The 27,316-nt window shown below is 37.1% G+C and overlaps 3 protein-coding genes across 4 annotated transcripts; 1 reads left to right on the forward strand and 2 right to left on the reverse strand.

The window, feature by feature from the left end:
- Positions 1 to 33: 33 nt before the first annotated feature.
- Positions 34 to 3,817, reverse strand: rab38c (RAB38c, member of RAS oncogene family). Its single transcript, XM_084137596.1, has 3 exons — positions 3,201 to 3,817; positions 2,257 to 2,537; positions 34 to 791 (listed from the first exon to the last, which is right to left on the reverse strand). Exons 1-3 carry the CDS (start codon positions 3,391 to 3,393, stop codon positions 624 to 626), a joined length of 642 nt encoding a protein of 213 aa, XP_083993722.1. The 5' UTR covers positions 3,394 to 3,817; the 3' UTR covers positions 34 to 623.
- Positions 3,818 to 4,453: 636 nt separating this feature from the next.
- Positions 4,454 to 9,286, forward strand: rab39ba (RAB39B, member RAS oncogene family a). Its single transcript, XM_084136560.1, has 3 exons — positions 4,454 to 4,805; positions 5,498 to 5,724; positions 7,309 to 9,286. Exons 2-3 carry the CDS (start codon positions 5,510 to 5,512, stop codon positions 7,733 to 7,735), a joined length of 642 nt encoding a protein of 213 aa, XP_083992686.1. The 5' UTR covers positions 4,454 to 4,805; positions 5,498 to 5,509; the 3' UTR covers positions 7,736 to 9,286.
- A 52-nt stretch (positions 9,287 to 9,338) lies between these two features.
- Positions 9,339 to 25,847, reverse strand: slc7a3a (solute carrier family 7 member 3a). 2 transcript variants are annotated; one of them, XM_084136556.1, is made up of 12 exons: positions 25,733 to 25,847; positions 17,182 to 17,626; positions 16,946 to 17,107; positions 16,191 to 16,362; positions 15,962 to 16,080; positions 15,605 to 15,827; positions 15,377 to 15,516; positions 14,900 to 15,002; positions 13,936 to 14,162; positions 12,808 to 12,974; positions 11,749 to 11,857; positions 9,339 to 11,665 (listed from the first exon to the last, which is right to left on the reverse strand). In XM_084136556.1, the coding sequence occupies exons 2-12, from the start codon at positions 17,546 to 17,548 to the stop codon at positions 11,520 to 11,522; spliced, it is 1,935 nt and encodes a 644-aa protein (XP_083992682.1). In that variant the 5' UTR covers positions 17,549 to 17,626; positions 25,733 to 25,847; the 3' UTR covers positions 9,339 to 11,519. The 2 variants fall into 2 exon arrangements, with proteins under 2 accessions (XP_083992682.1, XP_083992683.1); XM_084136557.1 differs by lacking the exon at positions 25,733 to 25,847 and adding an exon at positions 19,095 to 19,236.
- Positions 25,848 to 27,316: the final 1,469 nt, after the last annotated feature.

A 27,316-nucleotide genomic window follows, 5' to 3' on the forward strand; every position in this document is an offset into this window, starting at 1 on the left:
ACCCCCTCTGTACATACAAGAATGCATCAGACGGCCATTTCAGAGTCTTTAATGGTGCGCCTTGCTTCTTTTCATTGCACAAGCCTGGATTGCGCAGGACTACAATAACGTATTCAAGAGCTTACATGGAGGAAAAATACTGCATGCTTTATTTTTTAATGCAAGAGGTTGCAGGATAACATTCCTACACACTGGAGCTGTGCGTGTATTAAGCCATTCTGTGTGCACATAATCTTATTTAACTGAATAAGAGGCCACTTTTTTTTAAAATAAATATTACATGCTTACAAAGTGTCCACACACAGAACAATAAGAAATGCATATTTGACCTAGATTAAAATAGTACCTGGCTAAAAGCATAGAGCATTCACCTGTAAACGGAACACTGATGAGTCAAAGCATTCAAATCGAAGCGCCACCAACACTGTCTAATTATGGGAGATTTCACGCTATATATAATCAGCACAATCCTTTTTTCACAGTCCCCGCCATTTTGTTGCATTTCTTGTCTCTTGAAGATGAATCTCAATGTTTTGGGTACCATTAAATGGCTGAGTCCTCTTAAATCTATAACAAACTGCTATATATTTTCAGTTCTTTCTCACTGACTTTCATCCTCATATTCAAAATTTGGAACAGGCCGTGCATCTGCCTTGGACCCGTTCTTTGGTGTTGTTGTTGTACCCGGGGAGGGCCACCACATCTGGGTCTGTGTTGCTGATGATGTTCTCCTCATGGGTTAAAATGTGATCCACCAGACATTTAGCTGCCGCCTCTATGTTTGTGTTCTCCTTCAGTGGGCAGAAAATCAAACAGAGTGTCATTCAGACAATAAGATCTCAATTACAGTCACACTCATGAAATATATACATCACCGTTCAAAGGTTTGGGGTCGTTAAGATTTTTTCATGTATTTGAAAGAAGTCTGTCATGCTCAAAAAATACTGTTAAAATATTATTGTGAAATATTATTATAATGTAATTTATTCCTGTGATGGCAAAGCTGAATTTTCAGCATCATTACTCCAGTCTTCAGTGTCACATGATCCTTCAGGAATCATTCTATGATGAGCTGGTGTGTTAACTGTGTTAAAAATGCTTAATATTTTTGGTGAAAACTGTGATACATTTATTTTTAGGATTCTTTGGTGAACATAAATGTATTTGAAATAATATTTTGTAAGATTATAAGTTTATAAATGTATTTACTTTCCCTTTTGATCAGTTTAATGCATCCTTGCTGAATAAAACTTCAATTTCTTAAATCAATCTTACTGACCCCAAACTAATGAAATGTAAAAGTCCCAATTGTAAGTCAAATATTATTCTAATGCATACTTATCTGGATATTTCATTCATGTAATACTATGACATGCATACCTTACATACAAAACCATAAATTTTTTTGGCCAGTCCATGTAAAGAAAGCATTGTCTATTCAGCCCAGATCATGTGACATTTACCCAAGGATTAATGCAACAGTTGTATGGCATAACTTGTAATGCAACTCTAAAGGCCTGTTCATACCAAGAACAATAACTATAAAGATACCAATAAAATGAAACGATATTGTTGGAATCACTTTCAGAACAATTTTTTCCCCCAGAAGATGAATGATAAAAACATTGACAGCCAATCAGAATCAATCCTGCTTTAAGAGCTCAAGCATTTAAAGTGCCAGAGGACATAACTGAAGCGCGCTTATAAACAGAATGATAGTTTTCGTTCATAATGTGAATGGGCCAGTTTATGGATGAAAATATATAGGCAAGGCAGTTGTAAAACTGCATGGTAGAATTTAAAATTGTATTAACAAGTAACAAAAATAATAATAAAAGAATAATGTAGCTACAAATAAAAAGTGCACACTCATAATGTGATTAAGGGTGATCCAGAGTTTAAATATTTCAGACATTATTGTGTTAAGCTATTTATTCCAAGAAGCACTTTATAGCCCCATCTGCCTTATGCACATCATTCTCCTTTCACACAACTGTGTAACTCATTAAAGTGGGCCTGTAGATGGCAAACAAAGGCCTTACTGCTAACTAGCACAATGCATTCTTGCTGTATTTGTTCTAAATGCAAACACATACACAACTCCTGATTCTGTATCTGTGAAAATAGAGCAGAACCAATGGATCATCACGAACACAACACCCGTGAAACTACTAAGCAGTTTTTTTTTTTTTTTGGTTTTCTCATATAGTATGGTCAGATACTCTTGCTTATAGGGACGCAAAATAAACCCCTCACCTTTGCAGAGGTATCAAACCAGCCCACAAATCCATTCTCTTTGCAGAATGTGTCAAGCTTTGGAATCTGGGAACGCAGCCCCTCACGTGATTGGTCAGACTTGTTGGCTAGAAGCACGGCTGGGACAGGTTTGCCATTGCTGAGAGTGACCTTTATGTCCAGGTCGTCTTTCCATTTCTGCACCGCATCAAACGTGGAGGCTCTGGTCACGTCAAATACTATGAGGGCTCCCACGGCCTCCCGATAGTAAACCCTTGTCATGTTCCCATAGCGCTCCTGTCCTATGACAAATGTGGGATGGCAAACTGGAGGTCAAACATCACTCAGACACAAATAGCATCATGTTTTTAATCATTGAGTGTGTTATTCTTAGTAATAAATCCTAAAATATAGTCTAAGAACCAATGCATGTATCTGCTCCGTGTGTGTGTGTGTGTGTGTGTGTGTGTGTGTGTGTGTGTGTGTGTGTGTGTGTGTGTGTGTGACTCTCTAACTCTCATGTGACTTTAGCACGAGTATGAGACTAGCTGAGATTAACACAAGACACATTCCTTCACATTCACACAAGGGAAATCAGTGGGAAGAGATTTCAAAGAGGCAATAGCAAACCTTATTATGATTTGTCATACTATACGGACCGAATATTCAAATTGTCTATATCTATTAAATTATAATAGCCTATAATAGATATACTAGATATAGATATAGAATTAAATATAAATATAATAAATAAATATTATAGATATAGAATTAAATATAATAGAAATATATAATAATTATACATTAGATATATCTATCTGCCTTTTGACCAGCACCCTAAGTAATGTTAATTATTTAACATCTTTAATTAAGCATCTTATGAACTAAAGGAACGCCATAAAAAAAAGAAAGAAAAAAGTTTAACATAAAAATGTAACATTTAACATAATAATGGGATGACGTACCTGCTATGTCCCATAACTGCAGCCGGACCACCGTCTGTTTGTCCCAGTGAAGAACTTTAAGAGCAAAATCCACTCCAATAGTCGCGCGATAATGTTGAGAAAATACCTGATGAACGTATCGCTTGATAATTGACGTTTTTCCAACTCCGAGGTCTCCGATGACCAGAACTTTGAACAAATGTTCTTTCTGCATGATGACTTAAAAAAATAGCAAATAAACAACCGGATCATAAACGCAGTGACCTACTTTTTGTAAAGTTTTAGCACGAGTGCTCTTATGTATCACAGCTTATCCATTGATCATTGTTAAAGGATTACAGTTTGTAAGAGGCACGCGCTCTTAAAAAGTTTATATAATGCTCAAAGGTTAGGTCAAACCGCTGTCATGTTACTTCGAAACGGTGCTCGTCCTTCTTACTATAGCCTACAGTACACAAGCACAGGTTCCTACATGCTTTACCTTCCCATTTAGTTCCACATATGAGAAAGAAAACAAAGTGGACGTATTTAAAAAAATGAATAGTACGAATATAAATGTATAATAATTAAAGTGTTTTTCTCCAAAGAACTGGTAAATGCCACGGACGAACTCAGCTTCTTCAGATACTGTCAAGAGTGATGATGGAACGCCACGCCCATTAAATCACGCTGCGTCATAGCCACGCCCCGTCTAAAAATGGTTTGATTAAAATGTATTTTTAGCCCTTCGTGGGAATATAATTAGTAATAATAATGTATTTTATACTTAAAACATTTTATATTTTAAACATGCCAGACCTGGGGGTTGCAACACTTTCCAATTAGCATGAAGGGTAGACTACATATTTTGAAAGTAAGTTTTTATTTACATTTTATTTACAATGCCACAAATTTGTGGCATTTAAAATGATTTGAATGTTTATTTATTTTTTCATTTAATGTATAATATGCTTTATTTATTAATTTTCTCTTTTACTACTCGAATTCTTCGATTTATTGTGTTTGTTTTTAACAATGCCTGGTTATTTGTAGAGGTTTGCAAACTCTGTGTTTTTATTGTTTTAGTGTAAACGGTTTATGCATTTGTTTCCAATTTACTTTTCGATTATTTTCAGCTGATATTAAAATGCTTACAATGAAATGATGTGGAAGCAGCAGTGATGGGAGCTTGCATATTAATTATTTTGAACAAGCAGCCTACATGGACGTGACAGCAGAGATTTGAGACACGACCAGCTGTGCGTCGCTCTAGCAGTTATTACGGTAATGGTACTGATGAGGGATGAGTCAGGCCATATGATGCTGATGATACTGCCATTTCATCAGCACATTTTCACAAACATCTCTTTATCCCTAATCATTAGATTGACAATATGAATTTACAAAGAATTTATGGGCATTCTGAAAGTAATAGGTCTTAATGCAAACGCCCAAGACGATTATGGTCACTCGTTTGGTCATTTAATGCATATTCAAAGCGCGACTAGTTGCACATTTATCCTCACAAACATTCGGGTGTGCTTGGATGCCTTGCCGGGGAACGTCACGGTGTTATACGCTTTCTGACTGAAAGACAGCGAAGAATATGGGGCTTGCCATCCGCAGACACTGAGAAGCATAACCAAGGTAATAACTACACAACGTATTCAATAATATGCATTTATAGAGCGATTTCTCTAAACAAGTGCGATGCTCAACTCATAGGCCTGCAAGTAGACTATCTACTATGCTTTAGCTAGCTTGAGGGACTCGGTTATGAGACTCGATGTTGTTATGAAATTCATTATCGTTCGGTTATTTAAGATGTCGTGTTAAACATTTATTATTATGAAATCGTATTAATTATATTAAAATGTAATAAAAAAATACAGGCCCGATAGGCTAGCCTACTCATACAACTACTGAAAAAAGATTTTATTAGCCTACATTTCGATCAATTTGACCTTAGTTATATTACATTTTGCAAAACCATTCCCATGTAATTGATACTTTGGACTTCCATTCAAATTAATGGTCTCGCATCATATATGTAGTAAGGTAATTATACATAACACCTATTTGAATGATACTCATCCATTTAAAGATGGAGGCTCAGCTGTTAGTGCTCATCTACATGATCTGATCCATAAAAATGACTTTCAGAATAATAAATAATGTCTTTGAGTTGAATAAAACAAAAAATAAAATTCAAGGATAAGTACAGTTTGACAATTACAATTTTTTGGTAAACTGTTTCTCCAATTAAGTAGCCTACATGGTTATGTTTACTCAGTGTAATCTATCATTTTGTCTGACAGCATACTGTTATTCCTTGACAGATAAAATAAGATATGGAAGCTATATGGCTGTACCAGTTCCGGCTGATTGTCATTGGCGACTCCACAGTGGGGAAGTCTTGTTTGATCAGGCGCTTCACAGAAGGACGTTTTGCACAGGTGTCTGATCCTACTGTTGGCGTAGACTTCTTCTCCCGTCTGGTGGAGATTGAACCAGGCAAACGCATCAAGCTTCAGATCTGGGACACGGCAGGCCAAGAGAGATTCAGGTACATCTGGTGCTATCGCAGCTACATACACTGCCTTGTAGTTGTTTAAAGGGTTAGTTCACCCAAAAAGGAAAATTCTGGCAGTAATTACTCACCCTCATGTTGTTCCAACCCCGTAAGATTTTCGTTCATCTTTGGAACACAAATTAAGATATTTTTGATGAAATCTGAGAGCTGGCTCACTCCTTCATAGGCTGCTAGGTAATCGATATCTGCCATTCCAGAAAAGTTAGTAAAGACATTGTTAAAATTGTCCAAGTGACTACAGTGGCTCAACCTTAAGTTTATCAAGCGACGAGAATACTTTTTGTGCGCAAAAACAAACAAAAATAAAGACTTTATTTTTAGTTCACGTAGTGTAACAGCACAGCGCTTCTGGGTTGTACATCAGAACGTAGGCTCACTATTGGCCGACGCTGGTCATGTGCCATACGGAACGCAGTTTGTCCCATATTTTCATACGCTCTAAATTGAGAATTAACCATTTCTTTGAGACAAATCTTTGTTTGATTTGCAAACATAGACGTTCGCAACTGTCGCTCCCGCTTCACAGCCATCGGGACTCGCGCTAACGTCAAATCCATTCTTTCACTGTCCGCGTTTTGATTCCGGCTAATCAGTTTGGGCGACTACAAACAACGTGATTATTGTTCCACATGAGTAACGCAAGAAAACATGTTAATGTTAAATGGAGAAAAACATTTTACATTAAAGGAACTTGTACTGTAGCCTAGGCTACTTGGTTGGACCTCGTAATTGAAACACAAAATAACCAATACAATCTCAAGCACCAAAAGCAGCCCATACTAATCATCTAAGTTCTCTTTATCTGGAGAGTATGCATTTTCATTTATTTATACATGGTTGCAAAAACATTTAGGCCTAGTTCAAAATTTTAAGTGCCATTGCTTTGTAATTTCAAAGATGTTCAGTTATTGTGCTTTTAAATTTTATGCCATCTATATGTATCTTCCTGACAAAAATTAAATTTTTTGCGCACAAAAAGTATTCTCGTCACTTGATAAACTTAAGGTTGAGCCACTGTTGTCACTTGGACTATTTTAACGATGTCTTTACTAACTTTTCTGGGATGGCAGATACTGATTACCTAGCAGCCTATAAAGAAGTGAACATGCAGAAGTAGGATGCAATTAGGAAAAATGTTTGTGTGTATTGATGTTTTATAAATCGTTCCTAACATTTTGAAAATGGTCATATGTTTACATTTAGGATCATTCTACTCACATATTAATAAAAGAGGTCCCTATTCTCAGTGGAAGAATATAATCCACTCATCCGGCCCATAACCAGAATATCTCCGATTGATTCATTGTTAGTCTTTCTATCATGTATATTTCATATACTATTCCACTAATTTCCGGAATTTCAGGCTGTAACCATTTCCTCATCAGCAGAATTCCCATAGAGTATTTCCATGCTAGTTTAATATTATTTAATAAATCAATTTATACTTTTGTATATGCTTATGCACAGCCCATAATTCATTTTTTCCCTGTTGTAATGTGCAACGTGTTCTCCCACCAGTCTGATATGGTCTGCTCTTTTCCTCTGTATGTGATCTAGATCTATCACAAGGGCTTATTATCGTAATTCAGTGGGTGGCCTTTTGCTTTTCGACATCACCAACCGGCGCTCCTTCCAAAATGTCCACGAGTGGCTGGAGGAAGCGCGCAGTCACGTGCAGCCGCACAGCATCGTCTTCTTACTGGTCGGCCACAAGTGTGACCTGGAGCCGCAGCGGCAGGTGAGCCAGCAGGAGGCAGAGAAACTGGCAGCCGCTTACGGCATGCGCTACGTGGAGACCTCGGCCCGCGACTCCATAAATGTAGAGAGGGCTTTCACGGAGCTGACGCGCGACATCTTCGAGCTGGTCAAATCTGGTGACATCACCATCCAGGAGGGCTGGGAGGGCGTCAAGAGCGGTTTCGTGCCCAACGTGGTGCATTCGTCCGAGGAGGTGACCAAGAGCGACCGTCGCTGCCTGTGTTGATCAAGAGACTCCTGTCGGCGTATCACGCAAAAAACCAGTGCTGTCGATCTCCCTCAGCTTGACATCCCCACTACTGCAGCCCCACAAATACTCTCATCCCCTCAATCAATGTTTTCTGCTTTCATAGTTACTTCGAATAAAGTTCTTATTCTCCTAAAAGTCCAAATAATGACTTAAAGATAAGCAAATGTGAATTAACTGGAGCTTTGGCAAGTCTACTCGGTCCACCTGGCAAGATGGAACTTGGAGAACTGAGTTGTGAGAACTGTTTAAGTAAAAGATTGCAGAAACACACTGAACCTTTGGAGCAAAGAAAGACCCAATATTTACACCAAAAGTTTATCAAGTAATGATGGATCATGTGAGAGCATGTACAGGAGGACCACACCAATCCAAACGTCCCATTGGACTAAATAGCCCCTAATGTGTTCAATGAAGATACTCATGAATAATAATTTCCTGTAATTCCTTTTTCTTTTTTTTTAAAGAGAAATGAATAATGTTATTCATCGATGATGCATTCAATTGATCAAAGGTTAAAATATTTCTATTTCAAATAAATCTTGTTTTTTGAACCTTCTATTCATCAAAGAATCCTGAAAAACTGCATCATGGTTTCCACAAAAACATTAAGCAGCACAACTATTTCAACAATGATAATAATAAGAAATGTTTCTTGTGCAGCAAATCAGGCAGCATATTATAGTGATTTCTGAAGGATCATGTGACCCTGAAGACTGGAGTAATGATGCTGAAAATTCAGCTTTGCATCACAGGAATAAGTTACATGTTAAAATAGAAAACACTTATTTTAAATTGTAATGGTATTTCACAATTACCGATTTTAATGTATAAAAAATTATTTTATCAATGAAATGCAACCTTGGTGAGCATGAGACTTATTTCTGCCCCCAAACTATTGAATGGTAATGTATATTGGCTGTTTATTTGGGACATTTAATTTCAAGAATGAAACAGTAGGGGGAGAAATTCTGTTCCTTATGGTCAAACACATTGCCTGACAAGAAGAAGGTGACAGATTTCGCCTGCAGAGGTCATAACAGTCACAGGGAATATGACACGTTCTTCTTTCCTTCAGGATGCACCCTAGTGATTTTTTAAGTTGTTAAACGATTTAATACGTAAATTTAATGACTTAATCAAAGTAAAGCATTTTAAATGGCTACATCTCGGAGATCAGCTATAAACCTTCCAAAAAACATGCACATTTAAGTTTCCCGCCTTTTTCTCATTTAAAGTGCGTCATGGTATAACGTTACCTAGACACTTTTCCAGGGACTTTACCAACATACATATTCGTAAAGCACTGATAAATCATGTCCCTATTTTTTTTCTGGTCAGGTTCTTCCTAAAGAAGTTCACTCTTTCATAACTGTTGCCTGTCACTTGAGGTTAGTAGCTGCTGAGAAAATTTACAATTTTTGACTTACAGACTAATGTCATTTAGCCGACTGAAATGACTATCAACTGTGTATTTACTGATCTTGTTGGAGAGATGAGATGAACTATCAATAAAATGTGTGACAGAAACTGTCTAAAAATTATTTTATTTTTGCTTTAAAGCCACAACGAACAGCCTCAGTTGTTTTGTGAAACATTTTATTTAAAAAAAGAGAAAAAAACATGAAGAGAATCATTATAATACAGCTCATTTTCTTTGTACATGGCATGAATATTTACAGTTTTAAAAAACCCAAGGACAAACACAATATATATATTCATATACTGATAAACAAACACATGTAACACTGCAAGTGTAGCTCAAAGGCAAATGACTTGGTCTATGTTGATATCTACCAACCATCTTTGAGATACATGTGTAACTTCAGGCACTGATCTACAGGAGACATACATCTCCAAATCTGAATCCAAACTAATGCCTGGGATCAGACACCAACGCGTTTACATGCTAAACTTTACATGTCTGGTACATGTAAACAAAACCATTTTCAGCTGATTGTGAAACACAAATATAATAGAAAAGCTATACAAAAATATGCTTCTAATCAAGTCAGAATGTTAATATATTAAAGACAAAAAATGGGTTTACAAATAGTGGTTTTAAACAACTTCTATTATTCTGTCCTGTAGTAGACAAACCATTGCTATCTGAATATAATTAGGTTACACAAAATAGGCTTTTGCACAACCAACCAAAAACGGCTGAAAAAGGTGCTGAATTTCAGCATCCTGGATGGATAAAATATTCATACTATAATATATCAAAAAGGTATGATGAGAGCACAAGATAATTGACAAGTTTGATTGAGCAATCGTAAACTAGTATTCCACTACATTACAAATTCTCTACAATAAAGAACAAAAGTAGATAAAGGTACATGAGCTCAACAGCCAAGCTGCCAAGAACAAGTTTCAACGGAAACTAAAACAAAAACAAAACAAATCTGGTGAAACAAGTATCTACGCCTTTAGATAGGAAAGAAAGGCTTGTTTCTTTAGTCTTCAGGCAAGTTTAGGTTTAACCCTTGACCTGTGAGTTGGTTTTTATTGCAGACTAAGCTTACTAACAAAGTTAGCACAGTAACCATAGTTTCTGCTCAAATATTACAGCTAATACTGTTCAAAATAAAATATCATTATGGGATGACCTTCAAACAATGTAAGTAGCTTTCAGAATCGTTCAAGTCGTGGCGGTTTCTATCAAAGTACTGGTTGGTAAGGATAACCGTAGATACACCAATGTTGAAAAGTTTTTGAAAAGAAAAAGTCTCTCATGCTCAGAAAGGCTGTCACTTTTGATCAACTTGATGCATGTTCTTAAAAAAAAAAAAAAAAAATCATAAGGACCCCAAACTTTTGAAGGATAGTGCAAGTAGTTTTGGCAGAAACAGCAGTTATCAAGGACATTTTTATAAGCATCGACTGGAAATACAATAACTGTTATATAGTTCGCTTAAGTAAAATCATCAAGTTTAAGGAAGTCGTATGGATAGGTAAACTATATATGTTCATATAACCCCCCGACCCCACCCCCCCAAAAAATAAAATAATTTAGTATTTTGTAAAACTGAACATTTTCTGGCGCAACCTCATATGGTCCATTCAAAACTCTCACACTTTAAAAAACTATCATTTTATACCACAACACCCAATATCATTATCCCAACATACAGCAAGGCTAATAACACACGGTCTTTCTTAGGAAATGGAAAACGTTTTTTCTTTCCATGCACTCTTTCATTCAACGATTTTGGCCAAGCCAATAATGTTTTTTCAGTTTCAATTCTTCAATCTGACAGTAACCAATGACCACCGATACTCTCTTTGCCATTTTCACATTCTGCACGGTGAACACTAGGGGTTCCTGTTGTAATTCAGGACCTCATGCTGTAAAACCAGGAGGCAGAAGGAGACCATTTTGGATTCAGAATCCAAACGCTTTAAAGCACAAACAATGTGCTTGGAGCTCAATCATGAAAAACAAAATACCCTTTACACGGTCAGCTCATTTTCCTTCAGACAATATGGCCATAACAGTACTAGTGATTACAGCAGCAGCCACAGGGACATTTAAACCAGCATCTACAGTACTGAAACGCCAAAGCTGCACGACGACCTCTAACGGTAAACTCTTAGGGATTTTCAAAGAGGAACCTGATAATTTTGAGAGGATGAGAAATCCTTTTTTTTTCAATTGAGTTGTTTGGGGCAGTCTCTTCAATAAATGAGGCATGATTTTCACATCAAATCTAGACTTAAACGAACATTTGTAGGACGACATGCCTGTCGTTTTCTCTCCCTATCAAGGGGAAATGCCCTCCACGTCACTCTCTTCAACGCCTAGATATATGGGGCTTTTGTTCTGAAGGGCTGGCTCGTATTTTCGGAGGGAGCTGTTCGTGGCCTCTGTGCTGTTCCGGATACCATAGCCGAAGTAGATTATGAAACCTGGGAACGGACACAAAAGAAGAAATGGGAGGTTTGGAATGAAGGAAACAAACATGGCGCTATCACACAACAGATGTACTCACCAATGCCCATCCACACGGTGAAGCGGCACCAGGTGGCCATGTCCAGCTGCATCATGAGATAGATGTTGACAAAGATACTGAACAGAGGCAGCCAAGGTAACAGAGGCACCTGCACACAGAAAGATACACACTTAAAGGGACAGTTCACCTAAAAATGAAAATTCTGTCATCATTTACTCACCCTCATGTTGTTCCAAACCCTTATGACTTTTGTTCATCTTCGGAACACAAATGAAGATATATTTAATGAAATCTGAAGAATTCTGTCCTTCCATTGACAGTCTACGCAACTACCAGTTTGACCCTTCAAAAAGTTCATAAAGAGATTGTAAGACTAATCCATATGAAACGAGCGGTTTAGTCCAAATTTTATTAAGGGTCGCTTTATATGATGAACAGATTTAATTTAGGCTTTTATTCATATATAAACATTGATCAGCCAACATGCATAGAGCTTTGCAAGTGATTGTGTCTCTTTAGAAGACTTTAAACCACTAGATTCACATGGATCTATTTTACGATCTCTTTATGAACACTTTGAACTGCCAGATTTTTGGGTGAATAGACATTTAATGGAGGTACAGAAAGCTCTCAGATTTTATTAAAAATATCTTCAGCTGTTTCGAAGATGAACGAAATTCTTATGGGTCTGGAACATCATGAGAGTGAGTAAATTCATCATTTTTGGATGAACTAACCCTTTGAGGCTGAACAAATTTTAAAACACTAGGCATCATACATCGGAGTCTGTGACTTTTGCCAATTAGCGTCAACTCATCCAGGCTGTAAATATGGGCAAAAGTCATGTACTGTATTCCAGCCTTTGATAGAGTGTAAGTATTTGGTGTTCAGCTGAAGAAAGAGAGTTATACAGGTGAACATCAGGGTGAACAAATGCTGAGAAAACCCTCATTTTTGAGTGAACTCTCCCTTTCAGTCTGAGTATTTGTGTTCTAATAGCGCATTTCCTTTTACGCAAGTTCAGTGCTTACGTTCAAGCCCGGGCAAAGATTTATGGCATAATAAAAATGCAAATTCAATAACGAGGACATCTGGTACCTTGAAGGTGAGAGCTTCATTGCTCTGAGGCTGCCTCCAGATCACAATGACACACAGGATGCACAGCAGGACCAGAATGACACACGTCACCACCCACCCAATCTCGAGATTCATGATGGCTTCCAGACGGTGAGCCAAAACCACACACAGCGCGGTGATCAGCGCAGCTACGCAGACAAGAGGATATTGGAATTAGTCCATAATCAGCTCACTATCTACATCACTGAATCAGATAAATACAAATAACACAGATACGAATGTAGAACCGGGTAGAGTGTAAATACACTACCATTCAAAAGTTTGGGTATTTTATCATTTTCTTGAAACAAGTATTTTTTGCTCACCAAGGCTGCATTTATTTGATGAAAGAGTAAAACGGAAATATTGTGAACATTATTACAATTTAAAATAACAGTTTTCAGTTTCAGTTTTAATATATTTCCTATGATGGCAAAGCTGAATTTCAATCAGAAATCATTGTAATATAATTATTAGGTGTTCAAGACAAAAATGTATTAGCAATGTTGAAAACAGTATTTTTGTGGAAACCATGATACATTTTTCTTTCAGAATTCTTTGATGAATAGAAAGTTCAAAAGAACAGCATTTATTTCAAATAGAAATCTTTGTAACATTAAATATCTTTACTGTGACTTCATTTATTTAATGTGTCCTTGCTGAATAAAATATTAATTTATTTAAAAAAAAAACTTTCTGACCACAAACTTTTGAACGCTAGTGTTTATTTCTAGCACAAATTCACACATCAGAAATGCACAATTACTTCTCTACCGTATCAGTTTTTTTGCATGCTCAATTCATGCATTTTTACATTTAGATTTTGTTTTCAGTCATTTAACGCTCACTCAAGTTAATATTTAAAAACACTAATAATTTAATAACACTTAAATGTAATCTTTAGCAAATTCTGTGCATTATAATGTTGTGATGCTTCAATCCACTTGTACCATATAAAACGACTGGTTTTAAGTTTTTAGTGTTTTATGTTTTTATTTATTTAGACTAACTCACACTTTTATAGTGCATTCTTTTTTGAGGGGGTGGGTCAACTATACCTTTAATAGTAGCTAGATTTATCAAGAAGTGACAAGCAAAATCTCCACTCACAGATAACAGCAGTTGTGCCGTAGACGATAGTTCCCGACATTTCGGTTGGCAAGTCCTTGGAGGGAACCAGGAGGAGTTTCGGGGAGAATTTCTCTTTGCGGGGATTGTCATCCAGCTCTGTGCCGTATTCATCTCCACTGTCTCCACATACGGCCACTTTCTCGCCACCAACCAGTTCCACCAGTTTCTCAGTCTGACTGGACGAGCTCAGGTTGCCTGGCTGATATCTAAAAGTCAAAAAGTTTGGCGGTGAGTCAAACTATATACAGCAAACCCACAACATGCAGCACTGTTAATCATTTTACATACAGTAACATTCAAATGTTTGGAGTCAGCAAGATTTTTTTGCAAGAAAAAATACTTTTGTTCAGCAAGAATGCATTCAACTGATCAAGTGAAAGTAAAGACATTTATAATGTTACAAAAGATTTCTATTCCAAATAAATGCTGTTCTTCTCAACTTTCTATTCATCACAGAATCCTGAAAAAACACAGTTTCCACCAAAAAATATTAAGCAGCACAGCTGTTTTCAACATTGAAAATAATAATAAATGTTTCTGGAGCACCAAATCAGCATATTACAATGATTTTTTTTCTTCTGAAATAAATTGCAATTTAAAACAGACAACAGTTATACTGTTTTTACTGCATTTTTGATTAAATAAATCCTGCCTTGGTGAGCATAAGTGACTTCTCCGACCCCAAACTTTTGAACAATAATGTACGAAAAAATTTGCCAAACATAAGAGGCAATTTACATATAGGAGTCTTAAAGGAACCGTAGCAAAAATATTTTTTTAGAGCGGAAAATAGTCATGTAAAATAAAATAATGACAGTTTTTGGATTTAACATTATATATTCACAGGGAAACATTATTTTACAACATGACCTCTCTAAAAACTTTATGCGGTATATAATAGTAGACCCATTGTTAAGTATTTGTGGTGCAGGTTTTACCGTACCTGAGAATGAGGACACACACGGCCACTAGAGAGTACGCAAGCAATGTTCCTATGGACATGAGGTCAACCAATGCAGCCAAATCAAACAGAAATGCCATGAGAGCTAAAAGAAGACAAAACAAACAAGTTTCAAATCTTATCCAGCCATAACATTTCAAATCTTACATAACACCATCCACCACCTTTAAGAGATCAAACGCCACATCCTAACCAGATAAAAGCTATAGCTATCATGTAAGTTTTTATTCAGTAGCAGCCGTGACAACACACTCTTCTCACATAGTTCTGCAGCGTTGCACTGGGTGGCCCCGCCTACAGTGAAATCTCATAGGTCCAAAATCCACATAACTGTATATTATGTTCTGATTGGCTGTGGTTGTGCCGCATCTCTAACAAAGATTATGAGACGCCTGTAATTTGTGCAAATTTAGGACATGCTAGAACACAAACCAATAAAGAACAAAGAACGTCACTCACATGCTACTATTCCAGACACAGCAGTCGCCAGCAGTGGAGTTCTGGTTCTCTTGTTCATCCTGGAAAGGAAACGGAAGAGCAGCCCGTCCTCTGCCATAGCGTAGATCACTCGAGGCATGGGGAACATGGAGCCCAACAAACTACGATAAAAAAAACAAAACAGATTCAGATAAATGGAAAATATTGAACAAAAACATTACAAGACAATCAGAATAGTCCTTGAGTTACCTTGTTGAGAGGGCACAGAGTGAACCTACAGCTACAATATAGCGTGCTGGGGACCAGCCCACGTAACTGAAGGCCTCGGGCAAGGGACTCTGGGTGTTGAGTTTGTAATAGGGCATCATGAGAGTAAGAGCAGCTGACACACCAAAGTATGCAAAGAAGCAAATGAGCAGAGAGGCCACAATGCCCACAGGAATGGAACGCATTGGGTTCTTGGCTTCCTCACCTACCGGAAAAAAATAAGGTTAAATCGAACCACGTACATATATGACTCATCCCGCAGATGGCTTTAGAACAAACAAAAACATGTTCAGCAATCAGTATTCGTGCTCTGATAACTGCAACATTTATGAGACGTACTTGTTGTAGCAATGCAATCAAAGCCAACAAAGGCGTAGAAACAGGTGGCTGCGCCAGATAAGACGCCGCCGAGGCCGAACGGAGCAAAACCTCCACTTCCAAATATGCGTTCTACCTGTCTGTGAGAACAGAATAGATTTGTCAAATCTTGTGCAAGAAAATCACATTTATCCACCTCTCACAACTGGGAGAGATCCTCATTTGCTCCACTTTAAAAGCAGCAGCTTACTTTGGTTCTGTGATATTTGTATCATTGACAAAGTCTTGATATGTGAGGTTCCAGTTTGCTGTGTCGCCCTTGACAAAGCCAGAGATGATGACAAAGCCCAGCACAATCAGGTTGATCCCGGTGAAGATCTTGTTCACCAGAGCAGACTCGCTCACACCAAAAGCAAGCAGTCCTGAGGAGGAAATTGCACATCAAAATCAGAAATTTTTCACTCACATGTACACAGATAGACGGGTATAAAGAAGACACTAATTAAACTGTAAACCTTTATTTGTTAAATATCAAATATTATTAAAAAGCACATTTCCATTTTTTCCCCCAGATATTTTATCATCATCTAATGCTCACTTAAAGTTAGTATTTAACACTTCAATTTAATAATCTTTAATTTCATAATAACAGTGTTATATGTAATTTTTAGCCAATCTCCAAATGAAATATCCATATTGTTGTGAAGTCTGAATTTTCTTGTAGCATTTAAAACAATTGATTTTTTTTATTTTTTTTATTCACACAAAATAGTATCGAATTTTAATCAATAACTAACTGGTTATCGGCTATTAAATATTATTTTTGGCTTTTAGGTTTTAACCAGAATTTTAATACCGGTGGATCCCTAATCATAACTAGTTTTTGGTTGCACTGTTTATCTCTGTTTTTCTAGTAGTTAAAAAAAGATGAGCAGTTAATGATGAAAATCCTTACTTGTTCAAATACCTAATTTAAATGATGATTTCTGTTTTTAAATTTCTCACCAGTCAGTAGCAGGATGAGAATGAGGGCAAATAGGTCCGGATATTCCGCAAGAACCTTCCCAGGAACCTTCATGGCCATGGAAGCCCTGAAGAAGTTCGAGATCTTCTGCTCGATTAAGTTATCGAACGTAGAGCTCCAAGCTCGCGCCACACTAGCTGTGCCTGAAAGCAAGAACAAGCTTTTCAGTTACAGTGGATTTCTTTAAGATAATCATCAACTAGTACAGTACACATACCTATAACATAAGAGAGGATGAGGTTCCAACCAGTGATGAAGGCCCAGATTTCTCCCACTGTTACATAGCTGTACAAGTAAGCAGACCCCGTCTTAGGGACTCGTGCACCGAATTCTGCATAGCACAGTCCAGCAAGCATAGAGGAAAGTGCGGCCACAAGGAAGCATAAGACGATAGCAGGACCAGCCTTCTCTCTCGCGACCTCCCCAGCCAGCACATACACTCCAGCGCCAAGTGTGGAGCCCACCCCGAGTGCCACCAGATCAAGAGTGGACAGACACCGAGCGAACCGCGTTTCCTCCCCAGAGCAGTTCAGAGCACGACGGCGCAGCAGCGCATGTCCAAAAGAGGCGATTTTGTCCACCATGGTTAACGCGGAATGAGGAGTCAAATCTGGTGAGGTTCTTTGTTGTGCTGGTTCCAAGGAGCTCTCTTTCACTTATGTCTGAAAGAGCACATAAAACGGGAAGGAAGAGTTAGAAACACAGGGTGTGTGTCTGTGTGAGAGTCATTGCCCAAGGCAGTTACTTTGTATGGCTAGGTTTGATCTAACCAGTCTAGTCAGGACAGAGTCAAAAAAAAATTCCTATTGAAGTGAACTTTGATCTGTTCATCACATCTCTTTGCCAAATGTCATTCTCCGAATTCTTACCGCATAAGGAACTATAAAGCTGCCCGTAATTCTCAGAGGAAGAGTTCCTTGTACCAACTCTCCAGATTTCTGCCCTTTAATTAAATAGTCGGTTATGGACGGATATAAAAGTGGAATCTATTACACACAGATCCAGTAAAGAAGTATTCTTTGAGGAAAGGTCAGGCAACAAACTTCATGACAAGAATGTGGAAATTTTGTCCACAACAAAGACTGTATCTGAACAAAAGTGAAAAATAATGACAAAGACAACATCAAGCGACGGAGGACAAAAAGTGTCAAATTTACATTCATTTTTTCATTATTTTTTTTTAAATAACACACTACCGTAACGTTGTGAAATATTATTACATTCAGATACATTTCTTATTATTATCAATGTTGAAAACGGTTGTGGAAACAGTAATTTTTTCAAGATTCTTTGAAGAAAGTTCAAAAGCGCAGCATTTATTTAAAATGAGAATAATTTGTAATATTATAATAATATCTTCACTCACTGCTACTTTCAAATCAATTTATTGCATACTTGCTGAATAACCGTAATCGTTATCGGCTTGATATGAAAATTTGAAATGACTTCAAAAAGGAAAATACAGTTAAGTGCAACGCAAGTCTGTCATGAGAACATTATAATTGTGTGCTTGGGACATGGCTTTTAATGGTGAGACTTTTGTTTTTGTAATCAGGCTCTCAAAAATGATATAACAACTTGGATTTAGATTTATCAGCCAATATATCAGTTATTGGCTTTCAAATATAAAGAATTATCGGTATTGACCAAAATTTTCATATTGGTGCATCCCTAGAGGTTTTATGCAATGATATAAGTTCTGTACAAGCCACAAATCAGAGTGATTTAAAATACATTTAAAACACACACACAAAAACATATTTAAAAACATATTTCCTGAAATGCCTTGGATCTCCCAATCAGATGTTACCATAGAATAAAAGAACCATGACAAAAGAGCTCAGCAGTGAACTCCCTTTCTCGTGAAAAACTGCAAAAAAGTAATGCTCAGGACTCTTTATTAAGAATATCCCTATGGAGAAAATAAACGGGATAGACACATCTGCAACCAAGACTGCTGTAAAAGCGTGCAGTCAATCCGTACAAACTCAAAGTCAGCTTTACAGTTACATGCACTTTAAAGGTGCGGTCAACATTTACTGTTGATCTGCAAATTATAGCACCCAAAATCCAGTCATTTCAATAGGAATCCACACGATTGAGAATTTTGCACAAAGGCGAAATATTTACCTGAGATTTTGCAACCGCATTGACCAACAGAAAGCTGCTTGGTTTGGAAGTGACTTCTCCGTGAGCAGTGATTTATACATCACTAGATCTCATTGTATTCTTTAGACTTCAGCTCGACTACACAAAAACCTGCTGTAGCTCAATTATAACTACATGTAAACTGACTGTTGCACTCTACCAACAAGATCCACAATGTTCTGCGTGAACCCGTATCATATTGACCCTTATCGGAGCTGTCTGATTCCAAAGCACTCCTGCTAGCTCATCAGGTTACGTGGTCATGTTTATGTCTGAGCCAGCAGTAGTACTGTAGTACACTGTTGACGTTCCTTGCGGCTCTTTACCCGGTGACGTTTACAGTGATGTCTAACAGAAATGATTTGGAAACACAAGCACGAACAAGGTCACAACTAAACCTTGAGTATCAAAACCAAACACTGATGCAATGACAGTGAAGAAATTTGGAACATGGAGTGCTCTGTTGATTCAGTCTTACATTTCACACACACTGCCATGACGATTCGACTTCCTGTCCCACGACGGAGATCAATTACTTAACAATTATGAAAAAAACTTGTCACAAAAACAGCAAAACTAGAACAATGAAATCGCTAAAAATGGCTATATGAAAGTTGTGGAAATGCTAGCAAAGAATCCTGTGTCCTGGATCAAAGACAGGTTTGACAAAGAGGACAGAGGAGGAGGGGGGAAACAAAAACATCCCTGTAATTCACTGTACAATAGAGGGGCTGAAATAGACTCTTTTTATCTGTAAGGTGGTTTGTTTCACTTGGCACAGCAGCTGGCAAGATTCTTAGCGGGTTGAATCGAGCTCAGTCCGGGCAACAGCTCAGAACTTTAAGCCACTGTTATGGTCTTACACAACGCACACAATGGCTGCTTTCTTTCGATACTCACTGCTTTTTGTTATCATGAAATTAATATACGTATACAGCATAGTAATGTGGGAATGATGTATCTAGCAGTTGAGAAAGTCTGGAGTTATGTCTTCCTTTGTACCAGGTTGGAGCGTTGACCAGTTGTAGAGGTAATACTGTGCTTCGATATCAGTTCCCTTGAAAATGTTCCCTACCAGGAGATACTTTTTGGGCCGAACAGTGCACACACATCTATGATAGGCCACAGCGAGGGCGGCAGTACTAATCTCTTTCTTGTGGTCTCCACGAGGTAAGGGTAACACGTAGGCGAAATTAAATCTGTAAGGCTTTTGATCTGGCCATGAGAAATTCATGAATGCCATGACGTCTGTTCTGCTGAGGAACCTGGCACACCAGCAAGACCTACACTTGACGTGGGCGAATGAAATATATGACTCTTTCCATAATCTAGTTTAAAACACACATGTGGCAAGTTCTTAAAAATGTACTCTTGTGTATGCAGGTTTTGCAAAACTTTTATACCATTTTCAAGAAACATTTAAACTTAAATGTCATGTGTAGTGATCAAAAAGAAATGGATATATTTACCTAACCAGAGTTCTTTTAGTATTGCTTATATTATAGTATTTATGAACATTTCGAAATGATTTAAAGGTATAGTGGAGGATCTTTCAGAATTTTAGATAAGACCCGCCCTCTCCACTTTTTGAATAAGTTTGATTGATTTACCAGAATGATTGACAATTAGGAGGACCAATAGTATAGGTGATCCACCCGGAAGTAAAAAATCCTCCACTATACCTTTAAACATCCAAGTTGATTGTACTTAAAAATTTATGGCAACTTTGCAACAAACTAATAGCTGGGACAAAAAAAAAAAAAAATGTCATTGACCCACTTTAGTTTAAACACTAGAGGTGCAAGCGAGTAGCAACAATGCTGATCAATGAATGCACAGACTTATTCATGAGTAAACAACAGCGTTCATCATGTCTATTAAGGGTTTATATAACCCATTGATGAGTGAGTCGTTAAGTGTTTTGAAGTGACTCACTGGGCTTTTCTCAAAATAAATACCTCAATGGATTCTAAGAGGCTTACATAAAGACCCGCCAACTGGTTAACCGTCTTAACAGGAGAGTACGGACTTCGATTGGTTTACATTAGGTGTTGTTTGTTTTGGTTCTCTTTTCCGCAGACCGGATTTTTGTACAGCTGCAACTCAGTAAATGTGTTTGCCCAACATCTGAACTTTCAAAACAAACCCCACTAACCCCCTATTCAAGGTTTAATCAGTACAATTTCCCTAAAAAAATGAAACTGGCCAATTACATAGGCTACTCTAAACCATTTGTGACATGATTGATGATATGTTTGAGAGATATTAAAGGCCTATTCAGTCTTATTACTGTTACTCCTCATGGGTAACAATCATTCCCAGGCTCAGGTTCTTACTTAAACAGGGTCAGTATTACTTCTTAAACAATCTAATAACATTGTATTTGATTAATTTAGCAGACTGATAAGACCTATAAGCATGAAATGATATCTGTGGGTAAATGGACATTTCATAGTCTGCATGCAGTGCATATAAACACAGAATGGGAATATATATCTTCTCACGCCAAACAACAAGATATGCCGCTGAGGAAGGAGATACTACGAAACTGTTAAAAGATCCACAGGATTTACTGGACACTGGTGCCATATTACAAGCAGAAACCAGCATGAGAGCTTCAGTCTTCGAGAGAACTAACTGTTCATGGTTATGAAACGGACTTATTCAGGCACATGCCGCTGTGAATGAACCTGGGAACCTCTCAAATAGCTGGATTAATGCCATCACACAGCCCCCTTTAACAAGGCTCCACAGATTGTGCAAAATACCAGCCAGAGATGCTTCATCATACTGAACAAGCTTGAGGTTTTCACTAATATGAACATAATCGTTAACTGACAATTACCAATTTGTAAAAAAAAAAATACTAACGTGTTTCAGTCGACTTGATTTTGGAAGTGACTGGAAGGATGGTTGTGGTTAGCTAATGCTGTGATCTAATGTGAGTATGTTCACATACTTGTTCATCAGAAAAACAACACAACAGCCAGTTATTCTACTTTGAAAGTTTCGTAATGTCTGTTTTTGTTTCGGTTTGTGTAATTGCGCTCAATACTGAATTACCCAATAGTATTTGGACACCCCAGGGTGCCAGTTGGCAGAAAACACAGCGTATTGTAGCCATGAAACCCAACACACAAACTGAGTCGGAGATCACAGATTCCATTCGACCTAAAAAGCCTCGGCATCCATCTAAATAGCTCTATGTCCAAAGGCATATTTAAACACTATTATTATTATTAAACACCTGCTATTGTCAATTTCACTCATTCCTGTTGCGTGTCCTCAATCTGGCGACCAGTGTGAGCGTAGAGTATTAGGAGAAGGGGGTGGGGGAAACAACCCACTCCAATATTTATCATTTGGACTGCAATACCCATTTCAACCACTACCTGTCAATATTACATACTGCACCTTTAAAGTCCCCAAGTTTTTTGGCTTTTAGTATGAATACTGTTATCTATAAGCTAGTGTGCTCGAAAACAATGACAAAATTCACATTTAGATATATATAGATATATCCGCCAATATAGATCAATGATTTTGATGACATCACTCTGCACTTCAGCTTCTCATCAGATTTTCAGTCCAATCAAATGCTCTCTAGAATCTGAAGCTCTGCCCCCTACATTTTAAATAGACACTGAAGCTGAGGCCAAAATCAGTCACTTTCTACATCCAGAGACACAATAGCACGAAGCGGATCATATGCGTGAGTCGGCTGAGACCAAAAAACGTATCGAACCCATTTGAATTCTGCACTTAATGCTGTATTTTAAAGTGATATGGAGGAGATTAGGAGGAGGAACAGTTAGAGATTAGGAGGAAACTGCGGCTTTACTGAGCTCAACGGCTCTGGCCGAGCTGTGGTAAATGAAACGCTATTGCTATTATTAAAAAGGGGAGGAGTCTTCCTGTTTCAGTGGAAATTACAGGGCACATGAATTTTAAAAAACAATAATGACGTGCACAGAATAAACAATTTATAATAAATACTAAAATATTCCATAAAAAACAAACAAGAATTGCCCATTTAAATTTCTTGGTGACTTTAAAGTACAATCAACAAATAATGAGAGCTAAAAAAAATTGGACAGCAAGCCACCACTGTCTAGAGCTTTTTCCGTCATAATCTGTGATTATGAAAAGTTGAGTTTTTTAACAATAATTTGAACTTTTCTACTTAACTGATTACACTGGTCTACAGCCAAAATGCTTCTGAAATAAATGAAGTCAAACTTTACAAAATCTGGGTCACTGAGAATGAAAATGATGCTTAAAATTGTTGACTGGCTCTAGTTAGGCTCCAGTTCAAGACATGCTATTGGGTCAGTATATGACCCTTGACTTGGGAAAGGTGGAGGATAAGTAAGTAATAAATGGAGGGGATCTCAATTTGAACCAGAAATTACTAAAATACATATTTGACTGGATCTATGAATAAATCTATAACTGGGTTTGTACTTGCTTTTTAGGCAAAACAATGAATGATGCAATCTGAAGCTGGCATTGCGTTATTGCTGGCATTGCATCATATTATTTCTAGAAACCATAAATGATGCAATCATAATGAAGCATACATCACTCTGCCAATCAAACTGCCCTATATCAGCTCTAGAAATCATATAGCAGGGGTGCAAAACTAAATTCCTGGAGGGCCAAAGCCCTACAGTTTAGTTCCAACGCTGCTCTAACACACATACCTGTGGTTTCCAAATAAGCCTGAAGGACTTGATGATCTGGATCAGGTGTTTAATTAAGGTTGAAGCCAAACTCTGTCAGGATGTGGCCCTCCAGGAACTGTGTTTTGCACCACTGTAATGCAGCATTGTGCTCTCTTATCTGTCAGTGTTTGTTTTTGCAGAGGAACACATTTCTGTTTGGCCAAAATAAGCAGAGATGCCTCGTACTTGTGTGAACAATGCAGATCACTTCAAATGGAGCCCATAAGAGATTAATTTAATGAACATAAGAGATGAGACAAGAAGTGCAGAGTAGACAGAACTAAACTATCTATACATAATTGTTTTTGCCTTTTGTTTCACAATACATTTGATTTAACCATTTTGATGATTATTAAAGTGTTACATAAACAGCACGGGTACTCTCTACACAATATACATAGACGTAAAAAGTGTATTGGTGCTGTAATATTAGGACTACCGATGTCTCTAAAGAACCCAACAAAGTCACTACACCACTGTCCATTAAACAGGAAACAATGGTGTTCACAGGTCAAGTATCCTATATATTTAAATTATTTATATATATATATATATATTTTTTTTTTTTTATTATTATTATTTTTTTTTTTAAAGGATTTATTAGAATAATACATTTGCATATTTGCAACCATTAATTGTCAAGTAGTCAATATGTAGTAATAATACTGATAATTATTATTATTATATTATTTAACTGTATACATAATATGCATAATACGTTTTCTGTTGTAGCAGTCTACAAAAAGTTGTTTAAAAGCTGTATAAAAAAATAATAAAACTGAAATAAAAATTCTGATGCAGATTAGACCAGCATGCAACCAACTATCACGTTCCAAAACACAGCAATGACCTTAAAATGGATTTTGTTTAGCAGAGTAAATTACAATATATATAAGAAGACTATTTTAATAGATAGCGTATATTAGATATGATATGTGGCAACACAAACAAAATGCAATAAACGTCACGGGATGAATCAGGTACCCTTCTGATGTAATATTTAAACAGCATCATTTGTTAACTTAGGTGTGAGACCTGGCCAGTCTGAACTGGTACCAGTCAGTCAGTTCTGGGCTGATGCAACTCTTACAATAGATACAACGACAACTTCCGGTCAGTAACGTGTGGTGTGTGTCTATGATGAGCGCGAACTGTCGAGTGAATGAATGAAAACACGACGCACCGAGACTAAAAACACGACGTTTTGCAAAACAAATTTAAAATACAGCAAATGCAGGGAACAAAAACGAGGCATGTAATACATTTAAATAGACAATTTGAATAACATTTAAATTAGCGGTGTTCGTGCTTCCCAGACCCATTGGCTATGGTTCTTCCTAGCACGTTTAACTTCTTCAAATAATAATACTGCAAAATAACAGAATAAGAGAAGGGCGAATATCATTTGGGTTATGTCATTAAATGTCATTTTATAAAATAAATAATAATAATGATAAATAAAATACACCGTTTGAAGGATATAAAATTCTGCAACAGTAGCAAACAGTATTTGCAAACATAATTGCATGCATTTCGTAGAATGAAATATGAATTATATTAGTATATTGACAAGTGATGCACATACATGAGTTGTTCCTTGTTTTGCAGAGTGCAATGTAACATAGCCTACATTCTAAAAAAAATATAGATATTTTTCTTACTATTATATTCGTCTAGTAGATGCAAATATTACAGGCTCGCATTAATGTCGGGGCTGTAGGTTAATTTGTGAAGATGGTTTCATGCACGAGTTCGATTGCATCATATATTTTACCGTATAATGCACTAACAGTTAATGGGTCCATTCTGCAGTCAAGATGGAATGAAACGGTCTTATCTGTTATATTAAAAGCCAATGTCTGTTATATTCAGAAGAGTGAAAAGTTGAAAAGTTACCTCTTGGTTTCTGATGCGAAGGTGCCGATAACTTCAGTTTGTTGTATTTACCTAGTCTGACTGACCGTGTGAGAGTGCGGGAGAGCGATCACTCATCCTCGTCCTCTACGTTTTGACGCTCGCTGACCAATGAGCTATCGATGACGTAGGATAAACAAACCGTTGTCTCCACCCATCCGCTGAAGGGAGCACAATCTGCTTTGAGTTTGCGTTCCCATTCACACGCAAGTCCCCCGCCAACCTGAAAATCTATAGTATTTTAGTAAATGATTAAAGCAACACTAAGGAACATTTTTTACCTTAAAATAATGTTTCCAAAATCGTATCAGTGGTTCATCAAGTCGTAACAGGGTGAAAGGCACTTCTGGATTCGCTTTGCAGTCCTATATCTGCGTTGGTGTGTGAATGAGTGAGTGAATGGGTGAATGTGAGGCTATGTAAAGCGCTTTGGTGGCCATAGGTCTGTGAAAGCGCTATATAAATGCAGTCCATTTACCATTTATAACCACACCATGCAAGTTTGCCAAACCGGGTCGCGTTTCTGTAGTTCGAATGAGACATAAGAAAACTACAAATTTGACTTGCTTTACGTCAAGCGTTACAATAGTCATTATTTAGTTTTCCTTCGTTTCTGATGTCGCAATACATCATACTTTCATGAAATGATGCAACATACTCTACCTTGTCAGTGGACATCGTTCATTCCAAAGCCGGTGCTAGATAAACAGCGAATGTGCGTGCGACAGTAGGCTGCGGGCGGCGAAATTATTTACGACAGCGGTAATGGACAATAGAGGTGGGCGATACTCCAAATTTTGGTATCGATCCGATACCAAGTAAATACAGGGCCAGTATCGCCGATACCGATACCAATACTTTTTAATTTTAAAAGCATGCACTTGAACTTGTATGCACTTTCCTGTGCTAGAGCAGTGTGTCATGATTTATGAGGTGAATGCATCATTAATATGCTAAATCTGAAAACGTTTTCATAACTACTAAATATTTTGTGATTTGTGCTCTCAACTCACCTGTAATTATTAGTCAGTGACTTTTACAAAACTACCCTAATTATAGTAAAAGTACTATTGTACACTAGCCTACTGTTCAAAAGTTTGGGGTCTGTAAGATTTTTAATTCTCTTCTGCATTTATTTGATCAAAAATACAGTAAAAACTGTAATATTACAATTTAACATAGGCTATCTGTTTTCTATGTCATACTAAACTGTAATTTATTCAATTGATCAAAGCGTAATTTTCGGCATCATTACTCCAGTTATGATGATAATTAATTTTAATATGCTGATTTACTCAGAAAACATTTCTTATTATCAATGTTGAAAACAGTTTCATATTTTTTTGTGGAAACCATGATGCAGAATTATTTGATGAACCAAGTTGAAAGAACAGCATTTATATGAAGTAGATTTTTTTAACAGTGAAAAACCCTTGACTGTCACTTTTGATCAATTTAATGCATCGATCCTTGTTGAATAAAAATATTAATTTCATTAAAAAAATCTTACTGTCCTCAACATTTTGAACCGTTATATAGGCTACACTTTTGCTTTGTTTATTGCAA

This window comes from Abramis brama (assembly GCF_963993115.1).
Source record: "Abramis brama genome assembly, chromosome: 15".
Lineage (NCBI taxonomy): Eukaryota > Metazoa > Chordata > Actinopteri > Cypriniformes > Leuciscidae > Abramis > Abramis brama.